The 20335-nt window shown below is 46.9% G+C and overlaps 1 protein-coding gene across 1 annotated transcript in view; it reads left to right on the forward strand.

The window, feature by feature from the left end:
* Positions 1 to 20335, forward strand: part of CUZD1 (CUB and zona pellucida like domains 1) — an 81938-nt gene that overhangs the window by 12075 nt on the left and 49528 nt on the right. Inside the window, exons 2-3 of the mRNA XM_063963304.1 lie at positions 16629 to 16758; positions 18138 to 18340. Coding sequence (XP_063819374.1) covers positions 16629 to 16758; positions 18138 to 18340 — 333 coding nt within the window. The remainder of the gene's footprint in view (positions 1 to 16628; positions 16759 to 18137; positions 18341 to 20335) is intronic.

Consider the following 20335-nt stretch of genomic DNA (forward strand, 5'->3'; position numbering starts at 1 on the left):
GGGGTTCCTGAAAGGACCATGGGGAATAGCGGCTCCGCAGGAGACAGGGCACAAAAAGTAAAGCTTTACGATCAGGTGGTGTGTACTGGCTCCTCCCCCTATGACCCTCCTCCAAGCCTCAGTTAGGATACTGTGCCCGGACGAGCGTACACAATAAGGAAGGATTTATGAATCCCGGGTAAGACTCATACCAGCCACACCAATCACACCGTACAACCTGTGATCTAAACCCAGTTAACAGTATGATAACAGAGGAGCCTCTGAAAGATGGCTCCCTACAACAATAACCCGATTTAGGTAACAATAACTATGTACAATTATTGCAGATAATCCGCACTTGGGATGGGCGCCCAGCATCCACTACGGACTCCGAGAAATAGAATTATCGGTAAGTAAATTCTTATTTTCTCTATCGTCCTAGTGGATGCTGGGGTTCCTGAAAGGACCATGGGGATTATACCAAAGCTCCCAAACGGGCGGGAGAGTGCGGATGACTCTGCAGCACCGAATGAGAGAACTCCAGGTCCTCCTTAGCCAGGGTATCAAATTTGTAGAATTTTACAAACGTGTTCTCCCCCGACCACGTAGCCGCTCGGCAGAGTTGTAATGCCGAGACCCCTCGGGCAGCCGCCCAAGAAGAACCCACCTTCCTTGTGGAGTGGGCTTTTACCGATTTTGGCTGTGGCAGGCCTGCCACAGAATGTGCAAGCTGAATCGTACTACAAATCCAGCGAGCAATAGTCTGCTTAGACGCAGGAGCGCCCAACTTGTTGGGAGCATATAGTATAAACAGTGAGTCAGATTTCCTGACTCCAGCTGTCCTTGAAATGTATATTTTTAAAGCTCTGACAACGTCCAACAACTTGGAGTCCTCCAAGTCGCTTGTAGCCGCAGGCACTACAATAGGCTGGTTCAGATGAAATGCTGACACCACCTTAGGGAGAAAATGTGGACGAGTCCGCAGTTCTGTCCTGTCCGAATGGAAAATCAGATATGGGCTTTTGTAAGATAAAGCTGCCAGTTCTGACACTCTCCTGGCCGAAGCCAGGGCTAGTAGCATGGTCACTTTCCATGTGAGATATTTCAAATCCACATTTTTTAGTGGTTCAAACCAATGAGATTTGAGAAAGTCCAAAACAACATTGAGATCCCACGGTGCCACTGGAGGCACCACAGGGGGCTGTATATGCAGTACTCCCTTAACAAAGGTCTGGACTTCAGGAACTGAAGCCAATTCTTTCTGGAAGAAAATCGACAGGGACGAAATTTGAACCTTAATAGATCCCAATTTGAGACCCATAGACAATCCTGATTGCAGGAAATGTAGGAATCGACCCAGTTGAAATTCCTCCGTCGGAGCACTCCGATCCTCGCACCACGCAACATATTTTCGCCAAATGCGGTGATAATGTTGCGCGGTTACTTCCTTCCTTGCTTTAATCAAGGTAGGAATGACTTCTTCCGGCATGCCTTTTTCCTTTAGGATCCGGCGTTCAACCGCCATGCCGTCAAACGCAGCCGCGGTAAGTCTTGAAACAGACAGGGACCCTGCTGAAGCAAGTCCCTTCTCGGAGGTAGAGGCCACGGATCCTCCGTGATCATCTCTTGAAGTTCCGGGTACCAAGTCCTTCTTGGCCAATCCGGAACCACTAGTATCGTTCTTACGCCTCTTTGCCGTATAATTCTCAATACTTTTGGTATGAGAGGCAGAGGAGGAAACACATACACCGACTGGTACACCCAAGGCGTTACCAGCGCGTCCACAGCTATTGCCTGCGGGTCTCTTGACCTGGCGCAATACCTGTCCAGTTTTTTGTTGAGGCGAGACGCCATCATGTCCACCATTGGTCTTTCCCAACGGGTTACAAGCATGTGGAAAACTTCTGGATGAAGTCCCCACTCTCCCGGGTGAAGGTCGTGTCTGCTGAGGAAGTCTGCTTCCCAGTTGTCCACTCCCGGGATGAACACTGCTGACAGTGCTATCACATGATTCTCTGCCCAGCGAAGAATCCTTGCAGCTTCTGCCATTGCACTCCTGCTTCTTGTGCCGCCCTGTCTGTTTACATGGGCGACTGCTGTGATGTTGTCCGACTGGATCAACACCGGTTTTCCTTGAAGCAGAGGTTCTGCCTGGCTTAGAGCATTGTAGATTGCTCTTAGTTCCAGAATGTTTATGTGAAGAGACGTTTCCAGGCTCGACCACACGCCCTGGAAGTTTCTTCCTTGTGTGACTGCTCCCCAGCCTCTCAGGCTGGCGTCCGTGGTCACCAGGATCCAATCCTGTATGCCGAATCTGCGGCCCTCCAATAGATGAGCACTCTACAACCACCACAGAAGAGATACCCTTGTCCTTGGAGACAGGGTTATCCGCTGGTGCATCTGAAGATGCGACCCTGACCATTTGTCCAGCAGATCCCTCTGGAAAATTCTTGCGTGGAATCTGCCGAATGGAATTGCTTCGTAAGAAGCCACCATTTTCCCCAGGACTCTTGTGCATTGATGTACAGACACCTTTCCTGGTTTTAGGAGGTTCCTGACAAGTTCGGATAACTCCTTGGCTTTTTCCTCCGGGAGAAAAACCTTTTTCTGAACCGTGTCCAGAATCATCCCTAGGAACAGCAGACGTGTTGTCGGAATTAACTGGGATTTTGGAATATTCAGAATCCACCCGTGCTGCTTTAGCACTTCTTGAGACAGTGCTAATCCCATCTCTAGCTGTTCTCTGGACCTTGCCCTTATTAGGAGATCGTCCAAGTATGGGATAATTAATACGCCTTTTCTTCGAAGAAGAATCATCATCTCGGCCATTACCTTGGTAAAGACCCGAGGTGCCGTGGACAATCCAAACGGCAGCGTCTGAAACTGATAGTGACAGTTCTGTACGACGAACCTGAGGTACCCCTGGTGTGAGGGGTAAATTGGAACGTGGAGATACGCATCCTTGATGTCCAAGGATACCATAAAGTCCCCTTCTTCCAGGTTCGCTATCACTGCTCTGAGTGACTCCATCTTGAACTTGAACTTTTTTATGTACAGGTTCAAGGATTTCAGATTTAGAATAGGTCTTACCGAGCCATCCGGCTTCGGTACCACAAATAGAGTGGAATAATACCCCTTTCCTTGTTGTAAAAGAGGTACCTTGACAATCACCTGCTGAGAGTACAGCTTGTGAATGGCTTCCAAGACCGTCACCCTGTCGGAGGGGGACGTTGGTAAAGCAGACTTCAGGAAACGGCGAGGTGGATCCGTCTCTAGTTCCAACCTGTACCCCTGAGATATTATCTGCAGGATCCAGGGATCTACCTGCGAGTGAGCCCACTGCGCGCTGAAATTCTTGAGACGACCGCCCACCGCCCCCGAGTCCGCTTGAGAAGCCCCAGCGTCATGCTGAGGCTTTTGTAGAAGCGGGGGAGGGCTTCTGTTCCTGGGAAGGAGCTGCCTGTTGCAGTCTCTTCCCCCTTCCTCTGCCTCGTGGCAGATATGAATATCCCTTTGCTCTCTTGTTTTTAAAGGAACGAAAGGGCTGCGGTTGAAAAGTCGGTGTCTTTTTCTGTTGGGGAGTGACTTGAGGTAAAAAGGTGGATTTCCCGGCTGTAGCCGTGGCCACCAAATCCGATAGACCAACACCAAATAACTCCTCCCCTTTATACGGCAAAACTTCCATATGCCGTTTTGAGTCCGCATCACCTGACCACTGTCGCGTCCATAAACTTCTTCTGGCCGAAATGGACATAGCACTTACCCGTGATGCCAGTGTGCAAATATCCCTCTGTGCATCACGCATATAAAGAAATGCATCCTTTATTTGCTCTAAAGACAGTAAAACATTGTCCCTATCCAGGGTATCAATATTTTCAATCAGGGACTCTGACCAAGCTACCCCAGCACTGCACATCCAGGCTGTCGCTATAGCTGGTCGTAGTATAACACCTGTATGTGTGTATATACTTTATGTAACGCCTCCTTCATTGCCAAAATCATATAACGTGTGGCCCTACTGGAAAATACGGTTGATTCGTCACCGTCGCCACTGGAATCAGTGCCTGTGTCTGGGTCCGTGTCGACCGACTGAGGTAACGGGCGTTTTACAGCCCCTGACGGTGTTTGAGGACCCTGGACAGGTGCTAATTGATTGTCCGGCCGTCTCATGTCGTCAAACGACTGCTTTAGCGTGTTGACACTATCCCGTAATTCCATAAATAAAGCCATCCATTCTGGTGTCGACTCCCTAGGGGGTGACATCCCCATATTTGGCAATTGCTCCGCCTCCACACCAATATCGTCCTCATACATGTCGACACACACGTACCGACACACAGCAGACACACAGGGAATGCTCTTAAAGAAGACAGGACCCCACTAGCCCTTTGGGGAGACAGAGGGAGAGTTTGCCAGCACACACCAAAAGCGCTATATATGACAGGGATAGCCTTATAATAAGTGCTCCCTGTATAGCTGCTTTAATATATATATTTTTTGCCACAATTTTGCCCCCCCTCTCTTGTTTTACCCTGTTTCTGTAGTGCAGTGCAGGGGAGAGCCTGGGAGCCTTCCTGACCAGCGGAGCTGTGTGAGGAAAATGGTGCTGTGTGCTGAGGAGATAGGCCCCGCCCCTTTTTCGGCGGGCTCGTCTCCCGCTCTTTAACGGATTCTGGCAGGGGTTAAATATCTCCATATAGCCCCCGGAGGCTATATGTGAGGTATTTTTTGCCAAAAAATAGGTTTACATTGCCTCCCAGGGCGCCCCCCTCCCAGCGCCCTGCACCCTCAGTGACTGCCGTGTGAAGTGTGCTGAGAGGAAATGGCGCACAGCTGCAGTGCTGTGCGCTACCTTAAGAAGACTGAGGAGTCTTCTGCCGCCGATTCTGGACCTTCTTCTCGTTTCAGCATCTGCAAGGGGGCCGGCGGCGAGGCTCCGGTGACCATCCAGGCTGTACCTGTGATCGTCCCTCTGGAGCTAATGTCCAGTAGCCAAAGAAGCCAATCCATCCTGCACGCAGGTGAGTTCACTTCTTCTCCCCTAAGTCCCTCGTTGCAGTGATCCTGTTGCCAGCAGGACTCACTGTAAAATAAAAAACCTAAGCTAAACTTTTCTAAGCAGCTCTTTAGGAGAGCCACCTAGATTGCACCCTTCTCGGCCGGGCACAAAAATCTAACTGAGGCTTGGAGGAGGGTCATAGGGGGAGGAGCCAGTACACACCACCTGACCGTAAAGCTTTACTTTTTGTGCCCTGTCTCCTGCGGAGCCGCTATTCCCCATGGTCCTTTCAGGAACCCCAGCATCCACTAGGACGATAGAGAAAAGGATTTACCGGTAGGTATTAAAATCCTGGTTTTACACATTACGGCAGGCAGCGTCCCCATTTTTTACACATTACTGCAGACAGCGTCCCCCTTTTTACACATTACGGCAGACAGCGTCCCCCTTCTTACACATTACGGCAGACAGCGTCCCCGTTTTTACACATTGCGGCAGACAGCGTCCCCTTATTACACATTACGACCGACAGCGTCCCATTTTTACACATTGCGGCAGACAACGTGCCCTTTTTACACATTACAGCAGACAGTGTCCCCTTTTTACACATTAAGGTAGAAAGAAAGAAAGAAAGAAAGAAAGAAAGAAAGAAAGAAAGAAAGAAAGAAAGAAAGAAAGAAAGAAAGAATAGATTATACTTACTCTCTCCTCTGGCGTTCAGGCTCCTCGGTGCAGCTTCTGGCAGAGATCTCGGGCAGGGAAGAAGGAGGAGGAGGGAGCCGCTGCAGTGCTGTGTAATTGGTGGAGGCGCTGCTGCTGCTGTCCCTGTTTCACCATAGGCTGCCCTCCGCCGCTGTGAATGCTGGGATGCGCTTACCAGCATTCAAAGCGGCGGAGGGCAGCCTACGGTGAAGCAGAGAGACAGCAGCAGCAGCGCTTCTACCAATTACACAGCACTGCAGTGGCTCCCTCCTCCGGATTCCTCCTCCCTTTCCCCCCGAGCGCTCCTCTCCCCAACGGCTGTGTGCTGCGGACGGCAGTTTCCCGCAGCACACAGCGGCATGTAATGAGTCAGTTTGACTCATTACATGCCGTGCTGCTTTGGACAGGGGTGGGCCCCAGTGCAAGGCACTACCTGCACTGGCGGTAGTTCCGTCACTGACACTGGGAGTTCTTGCTACTGTAGGTATATTGCTGCTAAAGATTGTACCAGGTTGCCTGATATTGTGCTTATTATTATATCAGCTACACGAGGCAACGGAGCTGGGGCTTCTCCCACATTGCGTGGTGGTGATGCTGCAGACATTTTGAAGGAAAATATGGCAGCAGAGAGTTCAGGTTCACGGGGTTCCTTACCCCCCAGTGGGTCTGTAGCACCGGGGGCCACTAATGACCCACCTTGGGCTACCTTTTCCACGCTGTTGAATACGCTAGTAACTAAACTGACGCCCCCTGTGGGACCACCTGTGCTAATGCAGCAGTTTATGGTCACTTCCGTTAATCCCCCATGGGCGGATCAAATCTCAACTCAGTTACAGCACTTGAACTGGTCACTGACTAAATCTAAATCTCACTCTCGCCCACCTAAGACTAAGACGTCTTCAAAACGGGCCACTATTTTCTCACAATCCAATGCTATTCCGGACACATCCTCTGAGGAGGATGGTGCATATACTGACCCCACAGACACTGACTCTGATGCTTCTGATGGGGAAGGGAAGTCAATGGTGGATGTCCCTGAATGAGGCTATCAGGCTCATTCTTCAGGTGCCTGATGAACCTGAGCCTGTGGCTATCTCTAAAGATCCGGACAGATTTAAACGTAAGAAGGTGGTTAAACAAGTTTTACCTCATTCTCAACACCTGGCTGACATACGTCAGGAATCCTGGGAAAACCCAGGAACAAAATTCACACCGCATAAGAGACTGTTGGCTCGCTATCCTCTCTTTGTAAAAATTGAGAAACTCCTCCACCTGTAGATTCTCATGTGGCACGCATGGTAGTTTCCTCTGCTCTGCCAGTACCTACCATCACCTCTCTGAAGGAACCGACGGAGACGTGTGGAGGGTTGTTTGAAAGCAATTTACACCCTAACGGGGGCTGTGCATAGGCCAACCATTTCAGCAACATGAGGCGTGGGATCAGGAGCTAGAGGCGGAGCTACCTTCCAACGCATCTGAGGATGCTCGACAATGTCTCTCATATATTGCCATGGCTTTTCTGTACCTTAAGAAGGCAGCCTCCGATGCCGGGGTGCTGGCGGCCAATGCTGCTACTACGTCCGTCTTGGCCAGACGTATCCTTTCGTTGAGATCCTGGTTGGTGGATATGGATTCCAAGAAAACCCTGGAGGTGCTTCATTTCAAGGGAGACATTCTCTTTGGAGAAGACCTCAATAAGATTGTGGCTGATCTGACTACTGCTAAAACATCTTGTCTACCTAGTACGGCTCCTTCCTCGCAGAAGGATAAAAGTACTTTCCCTTGGCCCTTTCGTCCTCCAGGTAAAGCAAAAGGTTAGGAGTACCCAAAGCAAGCTCGTGCTTCCAGACCTGCCAAGCCCAGACCGAAGCGAGCCTGGGCTGCCCGTCAGCCATTTTCCAAAACTGATAAGCCTGCCGCATGACGGGGCGGGCCTCCCTCTGGGGGATCCCAGGGCGGGGGGCCGACTTCTAGGTTTTGCCCAGGAATGGTTGAAGACCACTTCTGATGCCTGGGTAAGGGAAGTCGTCACTCAAGGTTACACAGTGCCCTTCAAGAATCGTCCCCCTCATCGATTTTGCCTGACAGATGTTCCTTTGGACCCGGCGAAGGCAAACACTCTGCATTCGGTGGTACATTCCCTCCTGACCACAGGAGTGGTAGTACGTGTGCCTCTGGCTCAGAGAGACAAGGGGTACTGTTCACCGCTGTTTATAGTCCCGAAACCGAACTGGTCCTCACGGCCCATTCTCAATCTGAAGTCCTTGAACAAGTATGTGCAGGTCTCCAAGTTTCGTATGGAAACTCTGCGCTCTATTGTTCTGCCCTTGGAGCCTGGGGACTATATGGTCTCCTTGGACATATAGGATGCCTACCTGCATATTGCAATGTCTCATCAGCAGTACCTGAGGTTTGCGGTGGGCAACCTTTATTACCAATTTCTGGAGTTATTTTTTGGTTTGACAATGGCTCCCGAGTTTTCACCAAAGTAATGGAGGTAATGACGGATGTACTCCGCCGTCAAGGGGTCAGGATCCTACCGTACTTGGACGATTTGTTGATCCTGGCAAATTCCCCAGAACTTCTCCTGTGTCATCTAGATATGACGGTCCAGTTCATGAAAGCCCACAGGTGGCTAATCAACTGGTAGAAATCCTTCCTGGTTCCTACTCGGAGCATGCTGCACCTGCGAACGTTATTGGACACTCACAACCAGCAGTTGTTCTTGTCTCAGGAGAAAGTCCTGAAGCTTCAGGACAGGATTCGATGCTTCCTATCTCGTCCGCAAGTGTTGATACATTCGGCAATGCAAGTGCTAGTTCTCATGGTGTCAGCTTTCGACATGGTGGAGTATGCTCAATTCCATTCTCGCCCTCTACAGAAGTTAATTCTGACCAAGTGGGACGGACTGCCTCACCGGATCAAATCTCATATGATCTCCCTGTCTCTGGTGGTCTGCCTGTCACTGAGCTGGTGGCTTTAGGACCATCGTTTGAGCAGGGACTGTCCCTTCTGGATATCAAACTGGGTCCTGTTGATGACGGATGCCAGTCTGAGAGGTTGGGGCGTGGTGTTGGAACAACACTCCCTTCAGGGTCGGTGGACCGAGGAGGAGTCTCTACTCCCGATAAACATTCTGGAACTACGGGCAGTGTTCAATACGTTAAAACCTGGCCCAGCATTTGATACAGAACAGACCTGTTCAAGTACAATCGATCAACGCCATCACAGTGGCGTACATCAATCATCAAGGCGGCACTCGAAACCGCATGGCAATGAGGGAAGTATCACGGATTCTTCAGTGGGCAGAACGCCATCTATCGGCCATATCCACAGTGTTCATTCCGGGGATCCTAAACTGGGAAGCAGACTTTCTCAGTCGTCAGGACGTACACGCCGGAGAGTGGAGCCTTCATCCAGAGGTGTTTCAACTACTCATGGGCATGTGGGGCCTTCCAGATGTGGACCTTATGGCGTCTCGACACAATCACAAGGTTCCGGTCTTCGGAGCAAGGAAAAGGGATCCTCGAGCAGCATTCGTGGATGCCTTGTCAATCCCATGGAACTTTCGGCTGCCGTACGTGTTCCCTCCGGTGTCACTCCTACCCATAGTAATACGGAAGTTCAAGCAAGAAGTAGGAAACCTACTTCTGATCGCTCCAGCGTGGCCCAGACAGCACTGGTACTCCGATCTACAGGGCCTCTTGCTAGATCGGGCCCTTGTGTTTACCAGGACTTGGCCCATCTGGCTTTGATGCTCTGTCAATCCCATGGAACTTTCAGCTGCCGTATGTGTTCCCTCCAGTGTCATTACTGCCCATAGTAATAAGGAAGTTCAAGAAAGAAGGAGGAAACCTACTTCTGATCGCTACAGCATGGCCCAGGCAGCAGTGGTTCTCCGATCTACTGGGCCTCTCGCTAGATTGTCCCCTTCTACTTCCACAATGACCAGACCTCCTCGTTCAGGGCCCTTGTGTTTAACAGAACGTTTTTAGTTTTAGCACAGCCAAACTGTTGGCCTTCCAACAACAGGGCCTGGACTTGGGCCTTCGTCTGGCCTCCCTCAAGGTGCTCTACATGATGTTCATACATTCACTCAGGGCGTGTTGCGGATTCAACCTCCTTATGTTCCTCCTGTGGCCCCTTGGGATCTTTTGGTGGTTCTAGAGGCCTTGCTAGAGTATCCATTTGAACCTCTTGCCTCTGCTGACCTTAAGTGGCTTTCCCTTAAGGTGCTGTTTTTGCTGGCTATTGATTCAGCTAGAAGGGTCTCGGACTTGGGTGCCTTATCCTGTAAGTCCCATTTGATTTTTCACCGTGACCGGGCAGTTCTTAGAACACGACCGGGTTATTTACCCAAGTTGGTGTCTTTCTTCCACCTGAAACCAGGAGATTGTGGTTCCGGCCTTTCATTCTCCTGACTTGTCTTCCAAAGAGCGGTCTTTGGATGTGGTACGGGCTCTCCATATCTATGTGAAGAGAACTTCCTCCATTAGGAAATCTGATTCTCTGTTTGTACTGTTTGGTTTTCACAAACGTGGCTGACCTGCTTTCAAACAGACCCTGGCTAGATGGATTAGAATGGTGATTGCACATGCTTATGTACAGGCTGGTCGTCCAGCTCCTGCTACCATCAAAGCCCATTCTACTCGGTTGGTTGGACCTTCTTGGGCAGCCCACCGTGGTGCGACCCTTGAACAATTGTGCAAGGCGGCTACTTGGTCCTTAGTGAACACATTTATAAGGTTCTATGGCTTTGATACTTCTGCCTCCCAGGATGCTTCCGATGTTAACCCTTGTGGAGAAAAGTGTACCCCGCAGCAGAAAACGAGATTTATGGTAAGAACTTACTGTTGTTAAATCTCTTTCTGCGAGGTACACTGGGCTCCACAAGGCGCCCACCCTGACGCACTTAGCTTCTTTGGGTTGGTATGGCATTAGCCGCTGACACCCTCTCCTGTGATGAGTGTGTGGTATAATTGGCTACGAGCGATTGTCGTCTCTAGTACCTGCTACTGCATTGGGCTGGTTAACGACACTGAGCTTCTGTGCACGGAGGCGGGGTGATATAGGAGGCGGTGCTGTGCATCTTAAGAACAGTCAAAGCTTTGAGCCTGTTGGTGCCTCGGATCAAGATCCAACTCTACACCCCGATGTTAATCCTTGTGGAGCCCAGTGTACCTCGCAGAAAGAGATTTAACAACGGTAAGTTCTTACCATAAATCTAATTTTTGGGTGTCATTTTATATGTTTAACCATATCTAAGCACCAGGCCTTCCATTAGAAATTGTGGGGCCCGGGACTGACAAAATAGACAGCCCCCCCCCCACAAAAAAAAAGATTCTGCAACACCATTCCACCCCTATGTGATGTCACACATTGTGATGTTACATATAGGTAGAGCGTTCTGGATCTGCAGGAACAATTCACAGATAGCTGATGCACAGGGAGGGTTTGTTTTAAGAAGTCCTCCCTGCGCATCAGCCCGCTGTTGTTGTGCAGCTCTTCAGGTATTGGCGGTAAGAGCCAGGGGTGGGCCCCCCTCTCTGTAAGGGCCCGGGACTCCAGTTCCACAGTCCCCCCTGATGGCTGCCCTGCTAATCACATTTAGTGCTTGCTTCACTCACCACGCCTCGGGCAAGGTGCCTCGATCCGCTACCACTGTGCTTACCATAGGTTACTAGTCCCAATCGTAGTCCAAGTGGATCGTACATTAAGCAAAAGTTGGAAAAACATGAAAAAAAAACCAACTCGTGTCAACCATTGTCATGACGGCCCTTTGTACCTGTCGACCTTAAGAACTGCCTACCTTTTACCTGTTGACCTTTTGACCCTGTCGACCTTATGCATGTCGATCATATGGCATAGACCTATTGACTGTCTACTTAGACAATGTCGACCTTTACACTGGAACCCGCAATTTCTGAGGCATTTGACAAAATTAGCCCAATGCAAATGCACTATGGGGCTAATTCAGATGTTGTTGGAGTAGCTGGTACTGCAGCTCTACCTGGCATAATGTGTGTAAGGGGCACTACCTGGTGTAAGATGTGTAAGAGGCTCATGGCATAATATGTATAAGGGATTCTACTATTTGGTGTAATGTGACTGACGTACACTACTGTGCGGTATAATGTGAATTGGTACTATTCTGTGGCCACGACCCTTCCTATGAAGCCATGTCCCTATACTTTTGATGCGCTCACTGTCCCTGTTTTCACTGTGGGGGAGGGTGCCAAGAGAAACGTTCGCCTTGGCGCCACAAGTTCTAGAACCAGCCCTCATTGCAGCATCTGCAGCGGAAATCATAAATTATATTTTGATCAAAGAGCCTGTATCCTGCAGACTTTCTGAATAAGGGTAAAAAAAAAAAAAATAGAGCCCTATTAGGAAAACTTGTACGGCAAATATTGACACCAAACTATGTATGAGACTGTAGCAGATGTTGATTTCCTAAATATGCCTATCATTTTGCTAGTTGTGTGATAGACACTGAGAATTACCAGCTGGTATTATCACAAAGTGTTCCAATGAAAACCTGTGAAGGACAGGGCTGGTCTTTATACCTGTATATATACAATTATTTGCTTTCCTAGTTCACAATATACCATACATGGAAACTCTTTTACACACATATTTTTAAGATGTCTCCTGCGGGTCTTCAAACGACCCTGCTCCTTCTAGTAACTTTTTCATTTGCTCAAGAGAGGGCTGTACTGGTAAACGGTATGTACTGTACATCGCGCAACTAAGGAACCATAAAAGATTGTTTATATTCTAGATACAGGTAGCATGCAGAGATTAAATGATTATTGGTGTTTATGATAGTAGCATGCAGAGATGGAATGATTATTGGTGTTTATGATAGTAGCATGCAGAGATGGAATGATTATTGGTCTTTATGATAGTAGCATGCAGAGATGGAATGATTATCGGTCTTTATAATAGTAGCATGCAGAGATGGAATGATTATTGGTGTTTATGATAGTAGCATGCAGAGATGGAATGATTATTGGTCTTTATAATAGTAGCATGCAGAGATGGAATGATTATTGGTCTTTATGATAGTAGCATGCAGAGATGGAATGATTATTGGTCTTTATGATAGTAGCATGCAGAGATGGAATGATTATTGGTGTTTTTTTTATGAAGGTAGCATGCAGAGATGGAATGATTATTGGTGTTTTATGATAGTAGCATGCAGAGATAGAATGATTATTGGTCTTTATGATAGTAGCATACAGAGATGGAATGATTATTGGTCTTTATGATAGTAGCATGCAGAGATGGAATGATTATTGGTCTTTATGATAGTAGCATGCAGAGATGAAATGACTATTGGTGTTTATGATAGTAGCATGCAGAGATGGAATGATTATTGGTGTTTATGAAGGTAGCATGCAGAGATGGAATGATTATTGGTCTTTATGAAGGTAGCATGCAGAGATGGAATAATTATTGGTGTTTATGAAGGTAGTATGCAGAGATGGAATGATTATCGGTGTTTATGAAGGTAGCATGCAGAGATGGAATGATTATTTGTGTTTGTTTATGAAGGTAGCATGCAGAGATGGAATGATTATTGGTGTTTATGAAGGTAGCATGCAGAGATGGAATGATTATTGGTCTTTATGACAGTAGCATGCAGAGATGAAATGATTATTGGTCTTTATGATAGTAGCATGCAGAGATGGAATGATTATTGGTGTTTATGAAGGTAGCATGCAGAGATTAAATTATTATTGGTCTTTATGATAGTAGCATACAGAGATGAAATGATTATTGGTCTTTATGATAGTAGCATGCAGAGATGGAATGATTATTGGTCTTTATGATAGTAGCATGCAGAGATGGAATGATTATTGGTCTTTATGATAGTAGCATGCAGAGATGGAATGATTATTGGTCTTTATGATAGTAGCATGCAGAGATGGAATGATTATTGGTCTTTATGATAGTAGCATGCAGAGATGGAATGATTATTGGTCTTTATGATAGTAGCATGCAGAGATGGAATGATTATTGGTCTTTATGATAGTAGCATGCAGAGATGGAATGATTAATGGTGTTTATGAAGGTAGCATGCAGAGATGGAATGGTTATTGGTCTTTATGATAGTAGCATGCAGAGATGGAATGATTATTGGTCTTTATGATAGTAGCATGCAGAGATGGAATGATTATTGGTGTTTATGAAGGTAGTATGCAGAGATGGAATGATTATCTGTGTTTATGAAGGTAGCATGCAGAGATGGAATGATTATTTGTGTTTATGAAGGTAGCATGCAGAGATTAAATTATTATTGGTCTTTATGATAGTAGCATACAGAGATGAAATGATTATTGGTCTTTATGATAGTAGCATGCAGAGATGGAATGATTATTGGTCTTTATGATAGTAGCATGCAGAGATGGAATGATTATTGGTCTTTATGATAGTAGCATGCAGAGATGGAATGATTATTGGTCTTTATGATAGTAGCATGCAGAGATGGAATGATTATTGGTCTTTATGAAGGTAGCATGCAGAGATGGAATGATTAATGGTGTTTATGAAGGTAGCATGCAGAGATGGAATGGTTATTGGTCTTTATGATAGTAGCATGCAGAGATGGAATGATTAATGGTGTTTATGAAGGTAGCATGCAGAGATGGAATGGTTATTGGTCTTTATGATAGTAGCATGCAGAGATGGAATGATTATTGGTCTTTATGATAGTAGCATGCAGAGATGGAATGATTATTGGTCTTTATGATAGTAGCATGCAGAGATGGAATGAGTATTGGTGTTTATGAAGGTAGCATGCAGAGATGGAATGATTATTGGTGTTTATGAAGGTAGCATGCAGAGATGGAATGATTATTGGTGTTTATGAAGGTAGCATGCAGAGATGGAATGGTTATTGGTCTTTATGATAGTAGCATGCAGAGATGGAATGATTATTGGTCTTTATGATAGTAGCATGCAGAGATGGAATGATTATTGGTGTTTATGAAGGTAACATGCAGAGATGGAACGATTATTGGTGTTTATAAAGGTAGCATGTAGAGATGGAATGATTATTGGTGTTTATGAAGGTAACATGCAGAGATGGAACGATTATTGGTGTTTATAAAGGTAGCATGCAGAGACCAAATGATTATTGGTGTTTATGATAGTAGCATGCAGAGATGGAATAATTATTGGTGTTTATGATGAGCTGCGGAGGATAAGATTATAGCGATAATTGAAGGATCATTTATGTTTTGTCTTTATATTACTTATGAATTCTGCTACACTTTTAGTAATAGGGCTATATTCACTGCTCCGCTCATATAGACCACCCACCTCAGACAGTACTGTTCATGGGGCATCATTAACACCGTTTTCGTAATCAACCTTTCACAATATTTTTGTTGCTTTAAAATTGATAAATAACCTGTTACAGTAATAATAATGGTGGAGGGGGGTTAGATATAGAGGTAGGACAGGACAGGGAAGATGTGCCCTCATACAGCTAGCATCAATATGCCATGCAGCGCGAGATGTCACCAAGCCCCTTGCAACTCTGCTAACGACTGCCTTTTTTGTTTTTGCTGAAAATGTACCTTAGTTGTACCGCAGTGCAACTAGGACGCACCAAGAGACTGCGCTGGTTAAGTTGATATATTGTGTGTGTATACGGAGCAGAACAGAACTTGTATTGAAAAAAAATGTGGCTGCTACATTGTAGCACTTTGTGTACAGATTCAGAGACTTAGAGCCTTATTCAGTATGGATCGCATCAGCGATGTAATTGCATACTGAACTATTAATGCCCAGTGCGCACGCGCAGCAGCCGTAATGCACATGCGCACACTGCGAACGCCAATGCCTGATTGACAGGCAGAGGCATTCGCGGGGCGGCGACAAAGTGTTGCAGGGGCATCGACTCGGCAGTGGGTGGGCATGTCGTCAGAAACGGGGGCGGGTTAGGGGCGGCTACTGTGACCCGATAAAAAATGGCTGCCCTGCGCCTGCCTTCGCAGCCTGGATGTGGAGTCAGGGGGACTTCGACAAATCAGCAATGCAATCGCATCGCTGCCGGGTATTTGTATGCTGTGCGGCCTTGGTCTGTTCTGGGCTGTCCCCAGCGTGCGATCGCAGCCAATTGCAGTTTTGCTAAAATAGCAAAACTGCAACCGAAGCTGGATAAGGGCCTCAGACACATACAGATATACAAGGGGCTGTTTGGCGTGACTGAAGCAAAGATGTATGATGACATATCTATAATTACTAATTTGGTGTGTATTTACTATACTATTACTATACTATTACTATACTATTATGCAGCTGTGATTGGTAATAATTAGAGCAATGCATAGTATTGTACATTGGGGGTTATTAAGCGTTGTTAGCAAACCAAAAAAGTTAGCAATTGGAAAACACCATGCTGCACAGCAGGTGGGACAGATGTAACATGTGCAGAGCGAGTTAGATTATGGTGGGTTATATTGTTTCTGTGCAGGGTAAATACTGGCTGCTTAATTTCTTTACTGCATTTTAGATTTCAGCTTGCACACACCCCACCCAAATCTCTGCACATGTTGCATCTGCCCCACCTGCAGTGCACATGGTTTTGCCCTTTGCTATTTTTTTGGGCTTGCTAACAACTCTAAATAACAGTCACTGTCATTTAAGGAACTGTAAATTGAAATCAATTTTGAAATTTAAATTTGAAACCCTTCTGTTTGCTAATGATTGGTCATAATAAGTAACCCTTCTGTTTGCTAATGATTGGTCATAATAAGTAACCCTTCTGTATGCTAATGAGTGGTCATAATAAGTAAGGAAATAAACACATTTGCTAAAATCTAGAAGGCTGTAAGAAACCCTCTTTCTTCTCAGCAGGGTAAATTGATGAGTCACCAGCGAGCGTTTGTTTCCTCATTTGTTTATTTGAAACTTTATTGTTTTCTCTCTGATACAGCACAATGTGACTATAGTTATTCAGAGTCCAACAAACCTGTCCAGATCTCAGTTACTGAAAACGCAGACTGCTCCTGGGACATACTGAGGCCAGCCAACGAGACCACCAGAGTCGTCTTCTCCCTTCTTGAGTGAGAAAAAACACATTGTTCTAGTAACTGGTCCATTTTACATATAAAATACAGACTATTCATTTATATGTCATCACTGCCACAAATATAAGGGATGTTTCCATATTGCAATTTCTAATAAACATAACACTAAGGGGGGAATTCAAATGTTTGAAAAGTCGGTTAGGTGTTTTGTTTTTTTCCTATTAGATAGAAAAATGCAGACACCCAACTGACTTTTCAAACATTTGAATTCCCCCCCTAAGGGACTGGAGGCCATGCAGAATGCCAGCCGAACAGAAGGCTAAACCGGGTTAGGGCTGTGAGACTGGCGGTTGATATCCCGGAGGTTAGCATACTGACCCTGGGATCCCGCTCGCAGAATGCCGGCAGGAGGGGGGTGGAGTGCAACAGAGCTCCTTTTGTGCTCTCTGCGCTCTCCGCGCAGCTGGCTCGGTGGCTCGCTGCACTCGCCACAAGTTCTGTTCCCACTCTATGGGTGTTGTGGGAATAGCCCCTTTTAGTCAGCATGCCTACTGTCAGGCATTTGATCGCCCGGTATCCCGGCATCGGCATGTTGTCACATGACCGCATTACGGCTAAACCATGCCTTGTACATCATTGCCCCTTTAAAAAAAAAACATATTTACCAATATTTGCCAATTGTGCAGATAACTATACTTTTGCCGCAATAAGAAATTGTATTGCTGGAAATTCTCAATACCCCTATACAGTGTGACAGGTGCTCCGATAAGAGCCAGTCCCTGTGATGGCTAAGAGGTACAGTGATCTTTAATTTGATCACTTTACTTCCACGTTTGAACCCCAGCTGCACTCCTCTACATGAGCAGTCACATGCATAGGCAAACGCAGGGGGGGAGGGGGGGGGGGGGGGGGGGGGCGGTTCCGGTTGCCCGGAAACCCCCTCCTCTTGGCCAGTGGCTCAAATTATGGGGGCAATTCAGACTGGATCGCTGCAGCGTCAGCGATCGCAGTCTGAATTACTGTGTGGCGTGCGCAAATATTTTTTACAATATTTAAACATTATATTATGCATTATATTATTATCTGCAGAACGGATCTCCTCGTCAAAAACGGGGAGACAGGGTGGGACGGCGCAGTTTCATGAAATCTGACCATGCCAGTTAAGTGGTTTTTAAGCCTGGAGAAGGGATAAAGAAGTGATAAGTGCAAGGTGATAACGCACCAGCCAATCAGTTCCTAACCGTCAATTTAGATGTTGGAGCTGATTGGCTGGTGTGTTATTACCTTGCACCTTGTGTTAAGGTAGGTTTGTGATGTTTCGCATCTACAGAGGAGCATGTCTCTGTTTTCCCATTTCAGTATTGCAGGGTTGGGTTTTATTGTGATGCTAACAGTAAAATATTCTCCTTTCCCAGGCTAAACCCAGCGGCACACTGCTCGCAGGAAAACATTACTGTGCTGGATGAGAATCTTAGGGTGCTGGGAGTGCTATGCCCAGGGTCTCCTAAGATTTCTGTGTTTGAATCTCCAGGCGAGGTGTACATCAGGGCTTATACTGACTCCCAGGCCTTTCAGAGACGGGCTTATTTCCTGTATTACTCCGTTACTCCACAAAATGGTAAGTCAGCAATACAGAAATCTCCTGAAGGACACAACTTGCAGTGATGCAGAAAGGCCAGTAGGACAAGTTCAAGAAAAAAATATAATTTGATTTATTAGTTGCATGAAAATCAACATAAAGGTCCAGTAAAGCTAAAGGGCAATGGGTGCATAAACTACTGTAGCATCTTGTAATATCCCAGATATCAGAAGTGCACAGTATAAGAGTTTGAGCTAGTTGGGTTCCAATGTGTAGGTCAACAGTGTCTAGGTCCCCAGTCAATAGGTCGACCCCATATTGTCGACATGCATTAGTTTCGATGTGGTCAAAAGGTTGACATGGCAAAAAGGTCAACAGGTAAAAAGTAGACAGTGCCTAAGGTAGACAGGTACAAAAGGTCGACATGGCAATGGTCAACACACAAATGGTCAACACAAGTTTTTGTTGGGTTTTTCCATGTTTTTCCAACTTTTGTTTGATTCACTATCCACATGGACTACTACTGGGAATAGTAAGGTGTGGCGAGGTCAGCGGTAGTGGAGAGTCACCTTGCTCGAAGCGTGGTGAGCAAAGCGCGCCTGCGAGGGGTACACGTTTCCACTGATTGTGCCTACATATGGTTAAACGGTCTCCGGTCTCTAGGTCAACCACACTTAGGTCGACAATGTCTAGGTTGACCACTATAGGTTGACAGTAAGTAGGTCGACATGGCTTCTAGATCGACAGGGACTCTAGGTTGACATGACAAAAGGTGGACATGAGTTTTTAACTTTTTTTCTCTAACGTCCTAAGTGGATGCTGGGGACTCCGTAAGGACCATGGGGATTAGCGGCTCCGCAGGAGACTGGGCACATCTAAAGAAAGCTTTAGGACTAGCTGGTGTGCACTGGCTCCTCCCCCTATGACCCTCCTCCAAGCCTCAGTTAGATTTTTGTGCCCGAACGAGAAGGGTGCACACTAGGTGGCTCTCCTGAGCTGCTTAGTGAAAAGTTAGTTTTAGGTTTTTTATTTTCAGTGAGTCCTGCTGGCAACAGGCTCACTGCATCGAGGGACTAAGGGGAGAAGAAGCGAACTCACCTGCGTGCAGAGTGGATTGGGCTTCTTAGGCTACTGGACATTAGCTCCAGAGGGACGATAACAGGCCCAGCCTGGATGGGTCCCAGAGCCGCGCCGCCGGCCCCCTTACAGAGCCAGAAGCCTGAAGAGATCCGGAAAATCGGCGGCAGAAGACGTCCTGTCTTCAATAAGGTAGCGCACAGCACCGCAGCTGTGCGCCATTGCTCTCAGCACACTTCACACTCCGGTCACTGAGGGTGCAGGGCGCTGGGTGGGGGCGCCCTGAGACGCAATAAAAAATACCTTAGATGGCAAAAGATGCATCACATATAGCTCCTGGGCTATATGGATGCATTTACCCATGCCAAAAATACACAGAAAAACGGGAGATAAGGCCGCCGATAAGGGGCCGGAGCCTATCTCCTCAGCACACTGGCGCCATTTTCCCTCACAGCTCCGTTGGAGGGAAGCTCCCTGACTCTCCCCTGCAGTCACTACACTACAGAAAGGGTTAAAAAAAGAGAGGGGGGCACTAATTAGGCGCAGTATAAACAATACAGCAGCTATAAGGGGAAAAACACTTATATAAGGTTATCCCTGTATATATATATAGCGCTCTGGTGTGTGCTGGCATACTCTCCCTCTGTCTCCCCAAAGGGCTAGTGGGGTCCTGTCCCCTATCAGAGCATTCCCTGTGTGTGTGCTGTGTGTCGGTACGTTTGTGTCGACATTTATGAGGAGAAAAATGATGTGGAGACGGAACAGATTGCCTGTAATAGTGATGTCACCTCCTAGGGAGTCGACACCTGAGTGGATGAACTGTTGGAAGGAATTACATGACAGTGTCAGCTCTGTATAAAGACAGTGGTTGACATGAGACAGCCGGCTACTCAGCTTGTGCCTGTCCAGACGTCTCATAGGCCGTCAGGGGCTCTAAAGTGCCCGTTACCTCAGATG

This window comes from Pseudophryne corroboree, chromosome 3 (assembly GCF_028390025.1).
Source record: "Pseudophryne corroboree isolate aPseCor3 chromosome 3, aPseCor3.hap2, whole genome shotgun sequence".
Lineage (NCBI taxonomy): Eukaryota > Metazoa > Chordata > Amphibia > Anura > Myobatrachidae > Pseudophryne > Pseudophryne corroboree.